The sequence below is a fragment of the Pseudophryne corroboree genome, chromosome 1, assembly GCF_028390025.1.
Source record: "Pseudophryne corroboree isolate aPseCor3 chromosome 1, aPseCor3.hap2, whole genome shotgun sequence".
In the NCBI taxonomy this organism is placed as follows: Eukaryota; Metazoa; Chordata; class Amphibia; order Anura; family Myobatrachidae; genus Pseudophryne; species Pseudophryne corroboree.
This window is the reverse complement of record NC_086444.1, coordinates 706006600-706026574: the sequence shown is the minus strand read 5'-3', so window position 1 is coordinate 706026574 and position 19975 is coordinate 706006600. Positions and strand designations below refer to the sequence as shown.

Sequence of the window (19975 nt, the reverse complement as noted above, 5' to 3'; positions counted from 1 at the left end):
CCTACTGCTTGACGGGGTTCCTCTCCACCCAGGGCAGTCACCAGTTAAGGGGGGGCGCTTGCTCCAGGTCAGAGACCATTGGGTGGAGTCGTCTTCAGGCGCTTGGGTGCTGGGCATCATTTTTAGAGGTTACGTATTAGACCTCAGGGGTCCACCTCCAAGGCATTTTTTTTTGTAACTACTTTGCCTCTGGATCCTGAGAAGAGTTGCCTTGACCCCTACAATCAGTTCTCGACAATGACAGAAAGATTATACTCCTCTATCCACATGCAGTTGTAAGGGAGAGGGTTTAGCTTTGTCAGTCATAATTTTACCGGGTCATCTCTAATATAGCAGACACAGGTGAAACAAAAGCAACACTGGTCACTGAGCATCTGCACCAAAATTACAGACTGTAAAATTAACAATGACAGATTATACTCCTCTACCCACATGCAGTTGTAAGGGAGAGGAGCAGAGCTGAGACATGCACCAGGACACAGTAACTAAGCAGCACAGCCTGGGAGTGAGGAAGAGCGTTTCACTTTTCCTTTTTCTTCTTCCTACCCAGCAGGGCAGCCTGTACAAACTGCTGCTGTTCAGCACAGGGGAGACCAGGAAAAACTCTGCCCACCCTGTGACTTCCATCTCCTGCAGCCAGAGAAGGAAAGCAAATGGTTTAGCCCCCCATGGGCTGCCTGTACAGGTGCACTTCCATATATGGAGCCAGCCTGTAACCCAGAGAAATGGCCGCTGCCATCCAGGACAGCGTGACCATACAGCACCTCTAAAACGTGCACGCTGTCCCCGCACATTTTTCGTGTTTTCCGATGTCGATGTCATTCGTGGTTTTGTGAGGTAGAATGCGGCAGTTTTATTGGTTTTGCGGCCATGTTATGAGGTTTTTTTTTACGACTGCGTCACATTTTGGTTACGGCAGTGTTTGTCCGTTCACGGACGCGTTTTTTTCCTAAGTTTCGTTTTTGTCACTCGTCCGTGATTGGTTTGATTCGTGATGGAGGAGTGTCTGTGCACATTACTATAAAAACGCCCCAAACCGTCCGAACCTCGTGGGTTTAGCTAGTGGAGAGGTGAGAGGAAGGTGTGTTAGGAGTTGGTGAGTTGTTTGGAGTTTTTGGCGGTTTTGAGGAGGTTCTTTGTGATTGTTGAGTGCTATACTGTGTGTGTAAGTAGTCTTGTCATACTTGTTGTGTAGTTATTTAAAAGTCTGTCTAGTTTTTTGTCATTGTTCTCTAACGTCCTAGTGGATGCTGGGGACTCCGTAAGGACCATGGGGAATAGACAGGCTCCGCAGGAGACATGGGCACTTTAAGAAAGAATTTAGATTCTGGTGTGCTCTGGCTCCTCCCTCTATGTCCCTCCTCCAGACCTCAGTTTGAATTTGTGCCCGGACGAGCTGGATGCTGTTCAGTGAGCTCTCCTGAGCTTGCTGTAAGAAAGTATTTTGTTAGGTTTTTTTATTTTCAGGGAGCTCTGCTGGCAACAGACTCCCTGCATCGTGGGACTGAGGGGAGAGAAGCAGCCCTACTCACTGAAGATAGGTCCTGCTTCTTAGGCTACTGGACACCATTAGCTCCAGAGGGATCGTACACAGGATCTCACCCTTTGTCGTCCGATCCCGGAGCCGCGCCGCCGTCCCCCTCGCAGAGCCGGAAGACAGAAGCCAGTGAAAGAAGCAAGAAGACTTCAAAATCGGCGGCAGAAGACTCCAGTCTTCAAACTGAGGTAGCGCACAGCACTGCAGCTGTGCGCCATTGCTCCCACATTAAACCCACATACTCCGGTCACTGTAGGGTGCAGGGAGGGGCGCTCTGGGCAGCAATTAGGAACCTCTTGGCAAAAAGTGAGCATATATACAGTTCACTGTATATATGCATGAGCCCCCGACATTATTTTACACAGAAACGCGGGACAGAAGCCCGCCGCTGAGGGGGTGGGGCTTCTTCCTCAGCACTCACCAGCACCATTTTCTCTCCACAGCTCCACTGAGAGGAAGCTCCCCAGGCTCTCCCCTGCAGAAACACGGTAGAAGAGGGTAAAAAGAGAGGGGGGGCACATAAATTAGGCGCAAAAGCTTTATATACAGCAGCTACTGGGTTAACACTAAGTTACTGTGTGATTCCTGGGACATATAGCGCTGGGGTGTGTGCTGGCATACTCTCTCTCTGTCTCTCCAAAGGGCCTTGTGGGGGAACTGTCTTCAAAAAGAGCATCCCCTGTGTGTGTGGTGTGTCGGTACGCTTGTGTCGACATGTTTGATGAGGAAGGCTATGTGGAAGCAGAGCGGGAGCAAATGAATGTGGGGTCGCCGCCGCCGCCACCTGATTGGATGGATATGTGGAAGGTTTTAAATGATAATGTTAATTCCTTGCATAAAAGGTTGGATAAAGTTGAAACCTTAGGACAGTCGGGTTCGCAGCCCATGCCTGATCCTATGTCGCAGAGGCCGTCAGGGTCTCAGAAACGCCCACTATCCCAAATTGTGGACACACACCGACACGGAGTCTGACTCCAATGTCTGCTATGATGATGCAAAGTGACAGCCTAAATTGGCTAAAGCCATCCGTTATATGATTATAGCAATGAAGTATGTATTGCACATCACAGAGGAAACCCCAGTCCCTGACAAGAGGGTTCATATGTATGGGGAAAAAAGGCAGGAGGTGAGCTTTCCCCCTTCACATGAGCTAAATGAGTTATGTGAAAAGGCTTGGGAATCTTCAGATAAAAAACTGCAGATTTCCAAACGGATGCTTATGGCGTATCCTTTCCCGCCAACGGACAGGTTACGCTGGGAATCCTCCCCTAGGGTGGACAAAGCTCTAACACGCTTATCCAAGAGGGTAGCCCTGCCGTCACAGGATACGGCCACCCTAAAAGATGCTGCGGATATAAAGCAAGAGGGTACCCTGAAGTCCATTTACACACATTCAGGTACCTTACTAAGGCCGGCAATTGCGTCGGCCTGGGTGTGTAGTGCTGTAGCAGCATGGATGGATACCTTCTCTGAGGATCTGGATACCTTAGACAAGGATACTATATTAATGACCCTGGGGCATATAAAAGACGCTGTCCTGTATATGAGAGATGCTCAAAGAGACATTAGCCTACTGGGCTCTAGAATAAATGCAATGTCTATTTCTGCCAGAAGGGTCCTGTGGACTCTGCAATGGACAGGCGATGCCGACTCAAAAAGGCACATGGAGGTTTTACTTTACAAGGGTGAGGAATTGTTTGGGGAGGGTCTCTCGGACCTGGTCTCCACAGCTACTGCTGGAAAGTCAAATTTTTTGCCATATGTTCCCTCACAACCTAAGAAAGCACCGTATTACCAAATGCAGTCCTTTCGTTCACAAAAAGGCAAGAAAGTCCGAGGTGCGTCCTTTCTTGCCAGAGGCAAGGGTAGAGGAAAGAAGCTGCACAACACAGCTAGTTCCCAGGAACAGAAGTCCTCCCCGGCTTCTACTAAATCCACCGCATGACGCTGGGGCTCCACAGGCGGAGCTAGGCCCGGTGGGGGAGCGTCTCCGAAATTTCAGCCACAAGTGGGTTCACTCCCAGGTGGATCCCTGGGTAATAGAGATTGTGTCTCAGGGATACAAGCTGGAATTCGAAGAGATGCCCCCTCACCGATACCTCAAATCGGCCCTGCCAGCTTCCCCCTTAGAGAGGGAAATAGTGTTAGCTGCAATTCACAAATTGTATCTTCAGCAGGTGGTGGTCAAGGTTCCCCTCCTTCAACAAGGAAAGGGTCATTATTCGACCGTGTTTGTGGTTCCGAAACCGGACGGTTCGGTCAGACCCATATTGAATTTAAAATCCCTGAACATATACCTGAAAAGGTTCAAGTTCAAGATGGTATCGCTCAGAGCGGTCATCGCAAGCCTGGAAGGGGGGGATTTTATGGTGTCTCTGGACATAAAGGATGCATACCTTGATGTCCCCATTTATCCACCTCATCAGGCGTACCTCAGATTTGTGGTACAGGATTGTCATTACCAATTCCAGACGTTGCCGTTTGGTCTTTCCACGGCACCGAGAATATTTACCAAGGTAATGGCGGAAATGATGGTGCTCCTGCGAATGCAAGGGGTCACAATTATCCCATACTTGGACGATCTCCTCATAAAGGCGAGGTCCAGAGAGCAGTTGCTGATCAGCGTAGCACGCTCTCGGGAAGTGTTACAACAGCACGGCTGGATTCTAAATATTCCAAAGTCGCAGCTGATTCCTATGACTCGTCTGCCCTTCCTGGGCATGATTCTGGACACAGACCAGAAGAAGGTTTTTCTCCCGACGGAGAAGGCTCAGGAACTCATGACACTGGTCAGAGACCTCTTAAAACCAAAACAGGCGTCGGTGCATCACTGCACGCGAGTCCTGGGAAAGATGGTGGCATCATACGAGGCAATTCCCTTTGGCAGGTTCCATGCGAGGACCTTTCAATGGTTTCTGTTGGACAAGTGGTCCGGATCACATCTACAGATGCATCGGCTGATCACCCTATCACCCAGGGCCAGGGTGTCTCGTCTGTGGTGGCTGCAGAGTGCTCACCTTCTCGAGGGCCGCAGATTCGGCATTCAGGACTGGGTCCTGGTGACCATGGATGCAACCCTCCGAGGGTGGGGGGCAGTCACACAGGGAAGAAATTTCCAAGGTCTTTGGTCAAGTCAGGAGACTTGCCTTCACATCAATATCCTGGAACTAAGGGCCATATACAACGCCCTAAGTCAAGCGGAGACCCTTCCCTGCGACCAATCGGTGCTGATTCAGTCAGACAACATCACCGCAGTGGCTCATGTAAACTGCCAAGGCGGCACAAGGAGCAGGGTGGCGATGGCGGAAGCCACCAGAATTCTTCGCTGGGCGGAGAATCACGTTAGAGCACTGTCAGCAGTGTTCATTCCGGGAGTGGACAACTGGGAAGCAGACTTCCTCAGCAGGCACGACCTCCACCCGGGAGAGTGGGGACTTCATCAAGAAGTCTTCGCGCAGATTGCAAGTCGGTGGGAACTGCCACAGGTGGACATGATGGCATCCCGCTTTAACGAAAAGCTACAAAGGTATTGCACCAGGTCAAGAGACCCTCAGGCGATAGCTGTAGACGCACTAGTGACACCGTGGGTGTTCCAGTCTGTTTATGTATTTCCTCCTCTTCCTCTCATACCCAAGGTGCTGAGAATCAAAAGAAAAAGAGGAGTGAGAACAATACTCATTGTTCCGGATTGGCCAAGAAGGACTTTGTATCCAGAGCTGCAAGAAATGCTCACAGAGGACCCATGGCCTCTGCCTCTAAGACAGGACCTGTTGCAACAGGGGCCCTGTCTGTTCCAAGACTTACCGCGGCTGCGTTTGACGGCATGGCGGTTGAACGCCGGATCCTAGCAGAAAAAGGCATTCTGGATGAGGTTATTCCTACGCTGATAAAGGCTAGGAAGGACGTGACGGCTAAACATTATCACCGTATATGGCGAAAATATGTTGCTTGGTGTGAGGCCAGAAATGCCCTACGGAGGAATTCCAGCTGGGCCGGTTCCTTCACTTCCTACAGTCGGGAGTTACTTTGGGCCTAAAATTGGGTTCCATTAAGGTCCAGATTTCGGCCCTATCCATTTTCTTTCAAAAAGAACTGGCTTCTCTTCCTGAAGTCCAGACGTTTGTAAAGGGAGTGCTGCATATTCAGCCTCCTTTTGTGCCTCCAGTGGCACCTTGGGATCTTAACGTGGTGTTGAGTTTCCTGAAGTCACACTGGTTTGAGCCACTCAAAACCGTGGAGTTAAAATTCTCACGTGGAAGGTGGTCATGCTATTAGCCTTGGCTTCAGCTAGGCGTGTGTCAGAATTAGCGGCTTTGTCACATAAAAGCCCCTATCTGGTTTTTCATATGGACAGGGCAGAATTGCGGACCCGTCCACAATTTCTGCCAAAGGTGGTGTCATCCTTTCATATGAACCAACCTATTGTGGTGCCTGTGGCTACTCGTGACTTGGAGGATTCCGAGTTACTAGATGTGGTCAGGGCTTTGAAGGTTTATGTAGCCAGAACGGCTAGAGTCAGGAAAACTGAGTCGCTGTTTATCCTGTATGCACCCAACAAGCTGGGTGCTCCTGCTTCAAAGCAAACTATTGCTCGCTGGATCTGTAACACTATTCAGCAGGCTCATTCTGCGGCTTGATTGCCGCTTCCAAAATCAGTAAAAGCCCACTCCACAAGGAAGGTGGGCTCTTCTTGGGCGGCTGCCCGAGGGGTCTCTGCATTACAGCTTTGCCGAGCGGCTACTTGGTCAGGTTCGAACACTTTTGCAAAGTTCTACAAGTTTGATACCCTGGCTGAGGAGGACCTTGTGTTTGCTCATTCGGTGCTGCAGAGTCATCCGCACTCTCCCGCCCGTTTGGGAGCTTTGGTATAATCCCCATGGTCCTTACGGAGTCCCCAGCATCCACTAGGACGTTAGAGAAAATAAGAATTTACTCACCGGTAAATCTATTTCTCGTAGTCCGTAGTGGATGCTGGGCGCCCGTCCCAAGTGCGGACGACTTCTGCAATACTTGTATATAGTTATTGCTTAAATAAGGGTTATGTTTGGTTGCATCAGGGTTGATCTGATGCTCCGTTGTTGTTCATACTGTTAACTGGGTAAGTTTATCACAAGTTATACGGTGTGACTGGTATGAGTCTTGCCCTGGATTCCAAAATCCTTTCCTTGTACTGTCAGCTCTTCCGGGCACAGTTTCTCTAACTGAGGTCCGGAGGAGGGACATAGAGGGAGGAGCCAGAGCACACCAGTATCCAAATTATTTCTTAAAGTGCCCTGTCTCCTGCGGAGCCCGTCTATTCCCCATGGTCCTTACGGAGTCCCCAGCATCCACTACGGACTACGAGAAATAGATTTACCGGTAAGTAAAATCTTATTATTAACATAAAAACGAGCACAAGATGGGAGGGATTCCTGCAAATCAAGACCAAATATACAAATACGTGGTGTCGGTAACGGAATCTGTATACCTGTGTGACACACACAGGCCATGATTTCTTCCCAAAAGGCATACACCCGCGGGCACTGCTAAAGCAAGTGCCAGAACCCAGCAGCTGGAGCAGAACATTTCGGACAGTTATCAGAAGCCGAACCTCCAAATTTGAACAAGCCACAAGGAGTCCAGTAGACCCTATGTAGGATGTACAGCTGTATTTGCTGGAATCTAGCACTCACCGTGGCCCCACGCGGGGAGGCCAGAATATGTTCCCAGTCTTCATCAGCAATTATACCCAGATCCTGTACCCATTTAGCTCGGAGGGCGCTCAGCCGATCCGACCCAGAGGAAGAGAGGAGGAGGGAGGAGTAGAGACCAGGAACCCTTCCACGAGAAAGGATTACTGTATGAACAGGGGATTCAGAGTGTTGTGGAGCAGAGCACCGCCACTGTGCTGATAGTGCATGTTGGAGCTTTAAAAACCGGAAAAAAAAGTCTAGGGATGACATATGTAGTAGATAAGTAATCAAAGCTATGGAGCACCCCATCTTGATAAAGTTGTCCCATCGCAGACACCCCGAAAGCGGTCCAACCAGAGCTGCCCTCTAAATCATAAGTTTCAGAAAAAGACAGTGGAGAGCAGGGGTCTATTGAAAAATCTCCCATCAATTTCTCAGTTGCCAACCACACTCTACGAGCCTGTTGTAGTAATGGGGGAAGAGAGGGCAATGAAGTGCGTGCCAGTAAGAACTGCAACAGGGAAAATGATGCCAGCTGTATCCAAGAGAGCCACTGGGAGATTCCCATAATCTCCCGGTGTATTCTGTCCACATGTTTACTCGCTTTTATCATTTCCACGATTTTGCTTCAGGTGACGCCCGGTTTGGCCGTACAGAAAAGACAGGATTTTTGGTCACTTACTGTTGAATCCTTTTCTCTTAAGCAGGCTGTTGGACTCTGTTCACTCCCTCACGCTCAGTCATGCGAGGTTTGGGTTCTTGACTGTCTCTCCCTTCCCCCCCCCCCTCTCTACTGGTTTTTGTTCTAACAGTTTCACTGAGTTACTGCTACCACTTAACAAGCTCTTTTTTAAAGAGGTTCTAGCATTGTGGGGTTGCAGAAGGGAGGAGCCTAGTTTTTAAGATACAATTATTAGGGGCCAGTCTACATCCCCAGCCTACAATCCCTTGGTCCAGTGTCCCATAGCTTGCTTCAGAGAAAAGGATTCAATCGTAAGTGACCAAAAATCCTATTTTTGACCCTTGCTTTTTATACATACAGATTTCCATACCTACAGCAGTGACTTCCCACATTGAAGTCTGTTTTCTTCAATTGCCTCCTTCCATATCCCTTTCATATCCACACATCATAGTTGGATCCCACATCCCCATATCTGCCCTCTTCTGCCCCTATATCAGAGGTTCCCAAGCTCTGTCATCAATGCACCCGACAGTCCAGGCTTTAAGGAAAACCGTGCTTGGATACTGGTGACTTAATGCCATGGATATACATAAAACCTGAACTGTTAGTGTGCTTTGGGGACAGAATTTGGGAACCACTACCTTCTGCATGCCTTTCAGTCTCCACTTACAACAGCTGTTTAATTCCTAACACTCCATATTGAGTGCTTACATCTCCTACACATCACTCCCAGTGTCTACATCTAACATGTACAGTATCTTATTCAGTCCTCATTTCCCAAATTTATCCCCCGGTCTACATGAGTGGTTCCCAAACTCTGTTATCAATGACCCCCAACAGTTCACGTTTTCCAGGTCTCCTCATAGAATCACAAGTGAAAAAATTAGCACCACCTTTGGATCTATTAAAATGTCAGTGAGTAATGAATACACATGTACACCTGCTAGGTGATCTGGAAAACATGAACTGTTGGGGGACCGAGTTTGGGAACCACTGCTCTACATCCATCTAATTAAAATTACCACCTCTCGCATACACTTCTTTCAGTCCCAGCATCCCATTTACTGCCCACAACCCATATCCAGTCCCAATATTGGAGGACCAAGTTTTGAGGGTGGAATTCAGTTGTTTCTCCGTTCTGGCACGATGAGCCATAGGGAGACGCATTTCAGCTTGCAGCCCCCTCACTCATGCTGGTGAGCTGAAATGTGTGAAAAGTGACCCATTTCAGCTCCCAAATGGCACTTTTTGCATTGTGCCCAGCACTTTTGTCAGGTTTGGCAGTTTTATGCGGCTAAACCCAACCTGTCTGTACGTGATTAAAAAAAAAAAAGCACAATTAAATATTGCACTGTACCACCGATCTCCTGTCACTTAAATGGAAGATTGAGTGCAATAAACAAATGAATGCACCATGAGTTCATGACTTTGGGGTCTACCAAACTAAACACCCTGCCATTTTAAACGTCTTTTATCAAGTTTGTTTTGTTGAGGTAGCAGCAATGCGTCACAAACGCACTTTTTAAGTTGCATGTTACATGCGTTGTTTTTTCTGATTCAGGGGTCCTAATGGTGTATGGACATTGGAAGAAAGGGGTCTAAATCCAAAATTTGATACTACATTTGAAACGGCCTGTCCTTCTGCAACCCACATGGCACTTCTACAGCTGCAGAGTGTTGGTATCTTGAAGTTTTTGATCAGTCAAAATGTGGATGGGTTACATGTGAGGTCTGGATTCCCTAGGTATGTTTAATAGCTTTTCTTAATCTCTCTTCTTTAGGTTGGTTACTCACTAGCCTTAAATTGGTTCCTTTTACTTGTCTCCACACTTTTGGGATAGAAAGTACTCTGTTTACCGTGACTCGATTTGATATTTGTTGGGCGTGACAGAAGTTGATGGGTGGTCTACTCTTTCACATTTTTATTTTGTTTTGCAGGGAATTTCTTTCAGAGTTACATGGAAACATGTTTGTTGAGGAATGTAGCAAATGTGGGACGTAAGTTGCTGATAATGTGTTTAAATTGGATGGAAAGGGACACACTGTTTTACTATCATTCTAGAACAGACTTTGGTTTCCAGCCATATTCTTTTTTTCTATGCCATCGTGCCCGATCATATATTTGTGATGTGTGTTTCTTCATTTTAAAAACTGTTTCCTCACAGACAATATGTTCGAGATTTTGTAGTGGGAACGATGGGACTAAAACCTACTGGCCGACTCTGTGATGTTCCCAAAGTAAGGGGCTTACGGGCATGCAGGTAAAAGGAAAATGTGTGCTTTTGTGATCTGAATTCAAAAATATTGATTCACCTGCTGTAAAATGCTGCAAAATCTAGTTCTGGAGTAATTAAATAATTGGGGCATGAGAAATTAGTATTATTAAGAAAGCCTTATACTAATTGCAACTACTTGTCTGTGTGCTTCTGAGATGTTAAAAATAAGTCTTAATAAATGTTTCAGGGGAAAACTGAAAGACACCATACTGGATTGGGAGGACTCTCTGCCTGATAGAGACTTGAATCTAGCTAATGAAGCCAGCAGGTACCTGGAACTGTGATATTGTTTTGAGCATCCCATGTTTACATTGTGCTATATGTTTTAAGTTTATTTTCTTTGTAGAAAAGCAGATCTAGCCATCACGCTTGGAACATCCCTTCAAATTAAACCCAGTGGGAATCTTCCTCTTCTGACAAAACGCAAAGGGGGGAAACTGGTCATAATAAACCTGCAGCCAACCAAACATGTGAGTTTCTAAGCACAGTCCCTGTGTGTTCACACCTACAGTAGGCCTCTTTTACAATGGGAACAACCTTATGTGCAGATAGGTGTACTGTATTCCGTTATTTACCTAGTTTGCATGTGTTCTTTGCAGGTTTCATGTAATAATAATGATAATACTTTTATTTATATAGCGCTCTTTCTCCAATAGGACTCAAGGCGCTTAACAGATATATAGCATAATATAGTACAGAACAGCTTTTCATAAAATACAAAAGCATGTACAGTGATCGTGCTGAGCCAAAAAAAAAGTGGGTCCCAGGGACCCATCACTTTTAAAAATTTGGGTCCTACCGGTCCTTTTCTGGGTCCCATCGGAATGAAGGTTCATATTAATCGTAATCTTGTTTGGACACTACAAAAGTGTTGCAAGGTGGGGGGATGGGGTGACAATGCTGCTGGGCTGTGTAGCATGCAGGACGCCCTGCACCAGAGGTGTTACTAGACATTTCTTTTTCATCCACTAGGGGTCACTGGAGTACTCTTGGATATGGACGGCCTCCATAGGAACAGGGCACTGAATATTTAAATTTAGAACACTCCACCCCTCCATATCCCAGAGTACCCCAGTGTTTTTTCTGTGCTCGACGTAGCAACAGGCATATGTGGCTTAGTCCACAATTATTTTGAATATTTTTATTTTGTAAGTTAATATTTTTTCTTTTTCATACACATCCCTTTCCCCCTTCCAAAAGGCAGGGTCAGGGATAGTGCAAGCTGCTACTAGCAGCTGTGGCGTGTCGGTCCTCACTAAATGAGCACCCTCACAGCCAGACAGACATCCTGCAGACAGGCTGGCCGGCGCTTACAGAGAAGCCCCGTCGGAGCCTCACCACAGGAGTCCAGGTATGTTGGTCGGGGCGGTCAGCTCATGTTGCCGCCCCGCTGTGTGGGGACAATGTTTTCTTTAATAGATAGCCGCTGGCGCATGGCCGCTTGGATCCCTATACAGCCCGCCCGCCGCCGCTGCTCCGGCCGCCGCCGCTGCTCAGAGCGCTTCAGGACGCGCTCCCCGCTGTCTGTTTCCAGCGCGTCCCGCTACCCTGCTCCCGCTGGCGGCCCCACACTAACGCTGCCCGCCCCGCATACTGCCTCCGCAACGGAGCATACAGGGGGGGGGGCATTACAGGCTGCAAGCAGAGGGTACAAGCAGCGGCACGAGGGGGGATAAACAGCAGCAGCAGTATGCTAGGCTGCAGGCATGATTTACACAGGCTGTTCATACAGGGTTATATATCAGTTGAAAGGCTTGTAACCTGTACTGTGACTATAATTTTAAGCATGGCAGCCATTTTAACCATGCTACCTGTGTCTTCCTGTTGTGATTCCAGAACGTTCCAGTACTACATCTCTACTCCACCGGAGGCGCAGGGGTGTTAGTGGGAATTTGGGATCACATTTCATAGTGCTGGCCACGTGTACTGCACTTGGCCAGATATATATATATATATATATATATATATATATATATATATATATATATATATATATATATATATATATATATATATTGCAAATGATGTGCGGCACTCAGGATTAAGGAAAAGAATCACCACCAGCGTTCTATCAACGTTTCAATTTTACTGAGAAAATTGTCATCAGGATAAATACAACAGTAAAAAACTCACCTTATATCCCAGTCACCAGAGTGAAGTGCAGTGTGCAACGCTCGTCCGGCGGGGAACCGCTCGGCCGCTGCGGCGCTATGTGATGACGTAATCGCGTTGTACGTGATACACGTCAGTGAACCCATCACCATGGAAACCCGACGCATTACTCCTGGGGGAAGCAGAGCAACAATGATGCGTGGCTGTAATGTTACAGATCGCGTACAAGGAGATACATGGCTTGTTATAAGAGCATACACAATGCCAGCAGCATTTGTGTATGCTCTTATAACAAGCCATGTATCTCCTTGTACGCGATCTGTAACATTACAGCCACGCATCATTGTTGCTCTGCTTCCCCCAGGAGTAATGCGTCGGGTTTCCATGGTGATGGGTTCACTGACGTGTATCACGTACAACGCGATTACGTCATCACATAGCGCCGCAGCGGCCGAGCGGTTCCCCGCCGGACGAGCGTTGCACACTGCACTTCACTCTGGTGACTGGGATATAAGGTGAGTTTTTTACTGTTGTATTTATCCTGATGACAATTTTCTCAGTAAAATTGAAACGTTGATAGAACGCTGGTGGTGATTCTTTTCCTTAATCCTGAGTGCCGCACATCATTTGCACTGCATCTACCCATCGGAAAGTGAGGGCACCAGGGACAATTGCACCAGTTATTGGAGTGCCGGACCGTTTTCTATATATATATATATATATATATATATATATATATATATATATATATATATATATCACCTTAGTACTATTTTACTGAGTCGTGCAAGTGTCTGTTTTTTTTGTGTATTGTATTGTCTGTCTCCATAATGAGTAAGGCACCAGCAAAAATTAAAAAGCATCACTGCAAAGTCTGTAGCAGTGTGTTACCGGATGGATCTACCACATGTACAGTATGTTTTGTGGATTCAGTTACGAATACAATTTCTGCTCCGGTTTTAAAGCCAGTTTCCTCCCCGGACCCTCCATGGGAAATGCTAGCCAATGTACTGGCTGGGTTGCAATCAGAATTGACCGCCGCTCGACAACAGCGGGAAGCGGCAAGATCTGAGTCTAGGGTGAGACCGCCAGAACTACCGGAGGCGTCTCAACCTTGCGAAAGTTCCAAATCCATTTTGGGTAGACGGGATAAATTTCATATGTCTTATGATTTACCAGTTTCTGCTATGTTGCATTCTGACGATTCCATGCCAGACCTCACGGCACAAGATGAGGGTGAGGAGGGCGAAGTGAAGTCAGATAGTGAGGATTTTAACAGCTCAGGCATTGATAATCTCATCAGAGCGGTGCGTCAGTCTCTGAAGTTTTACAGAAACTGAGGAGCCTCTGACAAATGATCAGGTCGTATTTACTAAACGACAGAGAACTCCAATGTGTTTTCCTGTTTCGGAGTCTCTTAATAAGATGTTAGTAGAAACACTACAGACTCCAGATAAACGGTTTTCTATACCTCGCAGATTTAAGTCTAGTTACCCGTTTCCAGACTCTGTGACATGTACTTGGGAGAATCCACCAATAGTTGATTCGTCAGTGTCGAAACTTACAAAGAAATTAACCATACCAGTGCCAGCTGCTACTACGCTTAAAGACCCTTCAGATCGCAAAATAGAAACTATGCTAAAGTCCATGTATGTAGCAGCAGGAGTGCTGTTGAGACCTGGCTTGGTTGGTATCTGGGTCACTAAGGCGCTCATAGTATGGATAACAGAACTCAAGTCTGCCCTACATGACGAACACCTTATACTTTTTGCTGATCAAATGTGTGAGGCTGCGGAGTATCTATGTACAGCTTCTACTGACGTCTGTCAGCTCACTTCTCGTCTTTCATCGTCACTAGTTACGGCACGACGAGCACTCTGGCTGCGTTCTTGGCAAGCGGAGGCAGAGGTCAAAAGAGGTATAGAGGCGTTACCTTACGGTGGCGAGAAGTTGCTTGGTCCTGAATTGGACAAATGGATTTCTGAGGCCATGGGAGGAAAGTCTGTTTTCTTACCATTGCCTCCACCGGTACCAAGACGGAGGTACTCTGGACCTGCGTTCAAATCCTTTAGACCTCAGTCCTTTCGCGGACGTGGCAGAGGAACAGCCACGCCAGGTAGACGGGGTCGTGGACGTGGTTTCCAACAAACCAACACAAGTCGTCAGGACGCTAAGGTCACCGACAAGCCAGTGGCATGACGGGCTACCAGCCTATCTCGGTTCTCCGATTGTGGGAGCAAGCCTTCAGATGTTCCATTTGGCGTGGTTCCAGACATCCGCGGATGGGTGGATCCGCAATTTAGTGTTAAGAGGTTACAAAATAGAGTTCGACTGTCTTCCGCCACTGCGGTTTTTCAAGACAGGACTGCCTCTGTCGGATGACAAGAGGGCGGTTCTGCAAATTGCCATTCAGTCCCTACTGGATTCAGCCGTTTTGATTCCGGTCCCTGTACACCAACAGGGTCAGGGTTATTATTCCAGTCTGTTTGTGGTACCGAAGCCGGATGGCTCAGTCAGGCCAATATTGAACTTAAAGGGTCTCAATCGGTACGTAACTTACTACAGATTCAAGATGGAATCTCTGCGCTCAGTGATTGCAGGTTTAGAGCCAAAGGAATTCATGATTGCGCTAGATCTCAAGGATGCGTACTTACACATTCCGATTTGGCAGCCTCATCAGAGGTTCTTGCGGTTTGCAATACGCCAAAACCATTACCAGTTTCAGGCTCTACCGTTTGGCCTTTCGTCAGCGCCTCGGGTATTCACCAAAGTGATGTCTGTGATGATAGCTCATCTCGGATCCCTGGGAGTGACAATAGTTCCATATTTAGACGATCTGCTCATCAAAGCCCCGTCTCAACAGATGCTTCTCCAACATGCGCTGCTAACGTACAATGTACTGGTTCACCACGGTTGGATTGTCAACTTCAAGAAATCACATCTCATTCAGTCTCAACGCCTTCAATTCCTAGGTATGATTCTCGATACGGTAAATCAAAGAATTTACCTACCACAACAGAAAGTACAGATTATTCGCCATCTGGTACAATTAGTGCTCAAGCCACGCACAGTCTCTGTACATTTGTGCATTCGCCTCTTAGGAACAATGGTGGCGGCTTTCGAAGCGCTTCAGTTCGGAAGATTTCACTCACGTCCATTTCAACTGGATGTGTTCGCACAGTGGTCGGGCTCGCATCTGCAGATTCACCACAGGGTGAGGTTGTCGCCAAGGGTAAGGGTGTCTCTACTCTGGTGGCTCAAGGTACACAATTTAACCGCAGGGAAACTGTTCGGCGGCTGGAATTGGATAATTCTAACGACGGACGCGAGTCTCAGAGGTTGGGGAGCTGTAGTTCAAAATTGTCAGCTCCAGGGTCTCTGGGCGGATCACGAAAGATTGCTGTCTATAAATGTCCTGGAACTCCGCGCAATTTACAATGCACTACGACAAGCAGTACACATGCTTCGCACTCAGACTGTCCAAGTGCAGTCAGACAACGCAACGGCAGTCGCATACATCAACAAACAAGGAGGAACGAGAAGCCGCATGGCAATGCGGGAAGTAGCTCGAATCCTCAATTGGGCAGAATACCACCAGGTGATATTGTCGGCAGTGTTCATTCCGGGAGTGGACAACTGGGAGGCGGATTACCTCAGCCGTCGGGATTTTCATCTAGGAGAATGGGCATTAAATCCAGAAGTGTTTCACATGTTGGTTCAGCGGTGGGGTTACCCTCGGGTGGACCTGATGGCGTCTCGCCACAATCACCAAACGCTCCAGTATGTGTCCAGAACGAGAGATCCAAAGGCAGTGGCGGTGGATGCTCTCACAATCGCTTGGCCGTACAGCCTAGTGTATCTGTTTCCACCGTTTCCGCTGCTCCCTCTGGTGCTAAAACGGATCAAAAGAGAGTCTGTCACAGTCATACAAGTGGCACCTCATTGGCCTCGAAGAGCTTGGTTCTCGGATCTCCACGGACTACTCGCAGACGATCCTTGGCCGCTCCCTCTACGTCTGGACTTGTTACAACAGGGTCCGTTCCTTTACCCCGATTTAGCGCGGCTGCGTTTGACGGGGTGGCTGTTGAGACCGCCCTTTTAAGAAGAGAGGGCATTCCAGAATCGGTTATACCAACCATGTTACGTACTAGGAAGCCAGTTACGGCAGCTCATTATTACAGAATTTGGCATGCCTATATAGGTTGGTGTGAAGCTCAGAAGTTTCCAACATCATCTTTCAAGTTATCCCGTCTTTTGTTATTTCTACAGACGGGGTTAGATGGAGGACTGCGTTTATCTACACTAAAGGTGCAGGTATCTGCGTTGTCAATTTATTTTCAAAGACGATTGGCTCTATTGCCGTCTGTACACACTTTTCTGCAAGGTGTTCTCAGAGTACAGCCTCCATTCATTCCACCTACAGCGCCATGGGACTTGAATCTGGTTTTAGATTTTCTTACAGTCTTCATATTTTGAACCCTTACAGCAAGTGGATATAAAGTTTCTCATTTGGAAAGCAATTTTTCTTCTAGCCTTAGCTTCGGCAAGGCGTGTTTCAGATTTGGGTGCCTTGTCATGCAAGCCACCGTATTTGGTGTTTCATGATGACAGAGCGGAACTTCGGACGAATCCCGCTTTCTTACCAAAGGTAGTGTCATCTTTTCACATCAATCAGCCAATAGTAGTTCCTGTGTTAACAGCACATTCTGGAACTCTGGATGTGGTACGCGCATTACGCGTTTATGTATCCCGAACGTCTACAGTTCGTAAGACGGATACGTTGTTTGTTCTCTATGATGCTGCCAAGATGGGTTGGCTGGCTTCTAAGCAGACCTTATCCAGATGGATAAAACTGACCATACGTCAGGCTTACCTTCATGCTAGGTTACAGCCGCCTACATCAGTAACAGCTCATTCCACACATTCTGTGGGAACTTCATGGGCAGCTGGTCGTGGAGCTTCTACGACGCAGCTTTGCCGTGCGGCTACATGGTCTTCCGTGCACACGTTTGTGCGCTTTTACAAGTTTGATACGTTTGCGGCATCAGCATCTAGCTTTGGACGCCTAGTGTTGCCAACCAGTTCTCCCTCCCACGGGGGAAGCTTTGGTACGTCCCAAGAGTACTCCAGTGACCCCTAGTGGATGAAAAAGAAAATAGGATTTTGGTACTTACCAGGTAAATCCTTTTCTTTGAATCCATAGGGGGCACTGGACGCCCACCCAGAGCAGTTTTACCTGGTTTGTGGTAAGTTCAGGGGATCTTATGGTAACACACTCTCACCGACTGGTTAAAATTATCAAGTGCTGGTTATGGTGTCAACTGTTTAGTTGTCAGTAACGTTATGTGTCAACTTCATTGTTGTCCGTTATGTTATATGTAATACTCCATTGTCAACCTCTCTATAGCTCCTGTTCGGCTCCGTAAAAAAACACTGAGGTACTCTGGGATATGGAGGGGTGGAGTGTTCTAAATTTAAATATTCAGTGCCCTGTTCCTATGGAGGCCGTCCATATCCAAGAGTACTCCAGTGCCCCCTATGGATTCAAAGAAAAGGATTTACCTGGTAAGTACCAAAATCCTATTTTTGCTGCCCTTAGGCAGAAAGTGAATTGGTGTTCCACCTCCCAGACTGGGAAGCACAGGCAGGGCGCGCCGCAAAATTTTTAGAGGCGTGGCTTCATGGGGAAGGGACGTGACCACATAGTGCCAATTCACATTACACCACACAGTAGTGCCACTTATAGACATTGCTTCCGGTAGAATCTCCTATGCACACTGCGCCAGGTATAGCATCTTAATACATATTGTGCAAGATAGAGCACGTTATACACTTTGCTCCAGGTACAGCACGTTATACACTTTGCTCCAGGTAGAGCACTCATACAAATTGCACCAGGTGGAGCACATTATAAACATTACACTATAAACATTATAAACGTTACAATGCGCCAGGCAGAGCACGTTACACACAATGCGCCAGGCAGAGCACGTTACACACAATGCGCCAGGCAGAGCACGTTACACACATTGTAGCCACCATCTCTGCCTCCTAGTTGTCATCCCCAGACATAGTGATTGCGGGTGTCAGTGGAGGGGGTGTCTACAGTGATCGCGGGTATCAGCGGGGGAGGGTGGTGTCCACAGTGATTGCTCCGGAAGGGGGTGTCCATAGTCATCTCAGATGTCAGTGGAGGGGGTGATCTTGGTTGTCAGCGAGGGAAGGGGGTGCCCACAGTCATCTCAGTTGTCAGTGGAGGGGGTGATCGTGGGTGTCAGCGAGGGAAGGGGGTACCCATAGTCATCACAGGTGTCAGTGGGGGTGCCGAGGGGAGGAGTGATGACTGACATGTAGTGCAGCAGCTGTGGTCCTCTCCCTGCTCTGGTGCTGCAGCGATGGCCACTGAGCCCAGTGTGACAGATGTAGGAGCCTGCTCTAAACCCCTCCACCCCGCACATATAAAGCAACCAGCTCTTCTTTCCCCCCACACAACACACAAACAGTCACCGGCACTCACTTCCCCCCCCTTCCTCGCAGCACATATGTGGGCACCAGCTCTCAGCCCTGACATCCCCTGCCGGAAGAGCACATATAGTCTCCGGCGCTCCCCCCCCCTTCTCCAGGCACATTATCACCAGCGCTCCCTCGCAGCACATACAATCAATAGTGCCCGTTCACCCCGCAGCACAGTCCATCTCCAGCGCTCCCCCCGCCGCAGCACAGTCAATCACCAGCGCTCCCCCCGCCGCACATACAATCACTAGTGGCCGTTCACCCCGCAGCACAGTCAGTCACTAGCGCTCCCCCCGCCGCACATGCACATACCTGCCAGCCTCACTGGGAGTCTTGCATAATGTTACAGGGAGCCGCGCGATCATGGCGGGACCCTGTAAACGAAGCCACTGCACGTTAACAGGAGAGGAGCGGTAAGGCTCCACCTCCTATTTAAATCCAGGATACAGCAATCACTCTGATTTGCTGCTGCTGAGCGCGTCCCCGGGGACCCTCCCATTTTTGAAAACGGAGTCACCGCACTATAAAAGTGGGTAAAATACGCGCTATAGAACGTTTTTGCGATCACTGATGTAGATACTAAAGGGATGTAGCAACAATTGTTGCAGTAACTTGTGGTAGCTGACAGTATGGAACAGTGTTCAGTGATCGCAAAAACGCGCTATAACGCGTATTTTACGCGTTATAGGCAGTGGGGGACTCGGTTTTAAAAAACGAGGTGGTCCTGCGGGACGCGCTGTGACTCCTCTACGAGTCACTGCGGCCAGCATCACACGTCTCTTCAAACAGTCATAGCCAGCAGTGTCCCCAACCAATCACTGCTGGCAGCGTTTCCTGTCATCCAATCACCGCGGCAGCCTCCGTCCTGACTTCTCTTCCCACTCTGCAGTCTGAATCCTCCTCCTTGGGCTCCGGGTGACAGCAATCGGATCCTGGGGCTGAGGCTCAGGCATTTAGCAGCGCTCTCTGTGCCGGCTGCAGCGCGGATTCCAGGTTCGACTTTAAAGGTAAGGACGCGCAGCGCTGCACGGCAATGCGCTGTCAGTGTGCGATCCGTCCTCCTCCCTGTCCTCACCCGTCTGGACGCTGCAGCGGGATCCGGGGGGGCCGATGCTGCAAGTGAGAGGTGCTGATCACACAGCCTGGCAGACGGGATAGTGAGTGGGGCAGCGGCTACTCTGCA

General features: G+C 48.2%; 1 protein-coding gene across 1 annotated transcript in view; it reads left to right on the top strand.

The window, feature by feature from the left end:
- SIRT6 (sirtuin 6) overlaps nt 1-19975 on the top strand; it is a 40575-nt gene that overhangs the window by 8493 nt on the left and 12107 nt on the right. The window contains exons 3-7 of the mRNA XM_063914873.1: nt 9453-9635; nt 9830-9889; nt 10057-10152; nt 10355-10435; nt 10514-10637. Coding sequence (XP_063770943.1) covers nt 9453-9635; nt 9830-9889; nt 10057-10152; nt 10355-10435; nt 10514-10637 — 544 coding nt within the window. The remainder of the gene's footprint in view (nt 1-9452; nt 9636-9829; nt 9890-10056; nt 10153-10354; nt 10436-10513; nt 10638-19975) is intronic.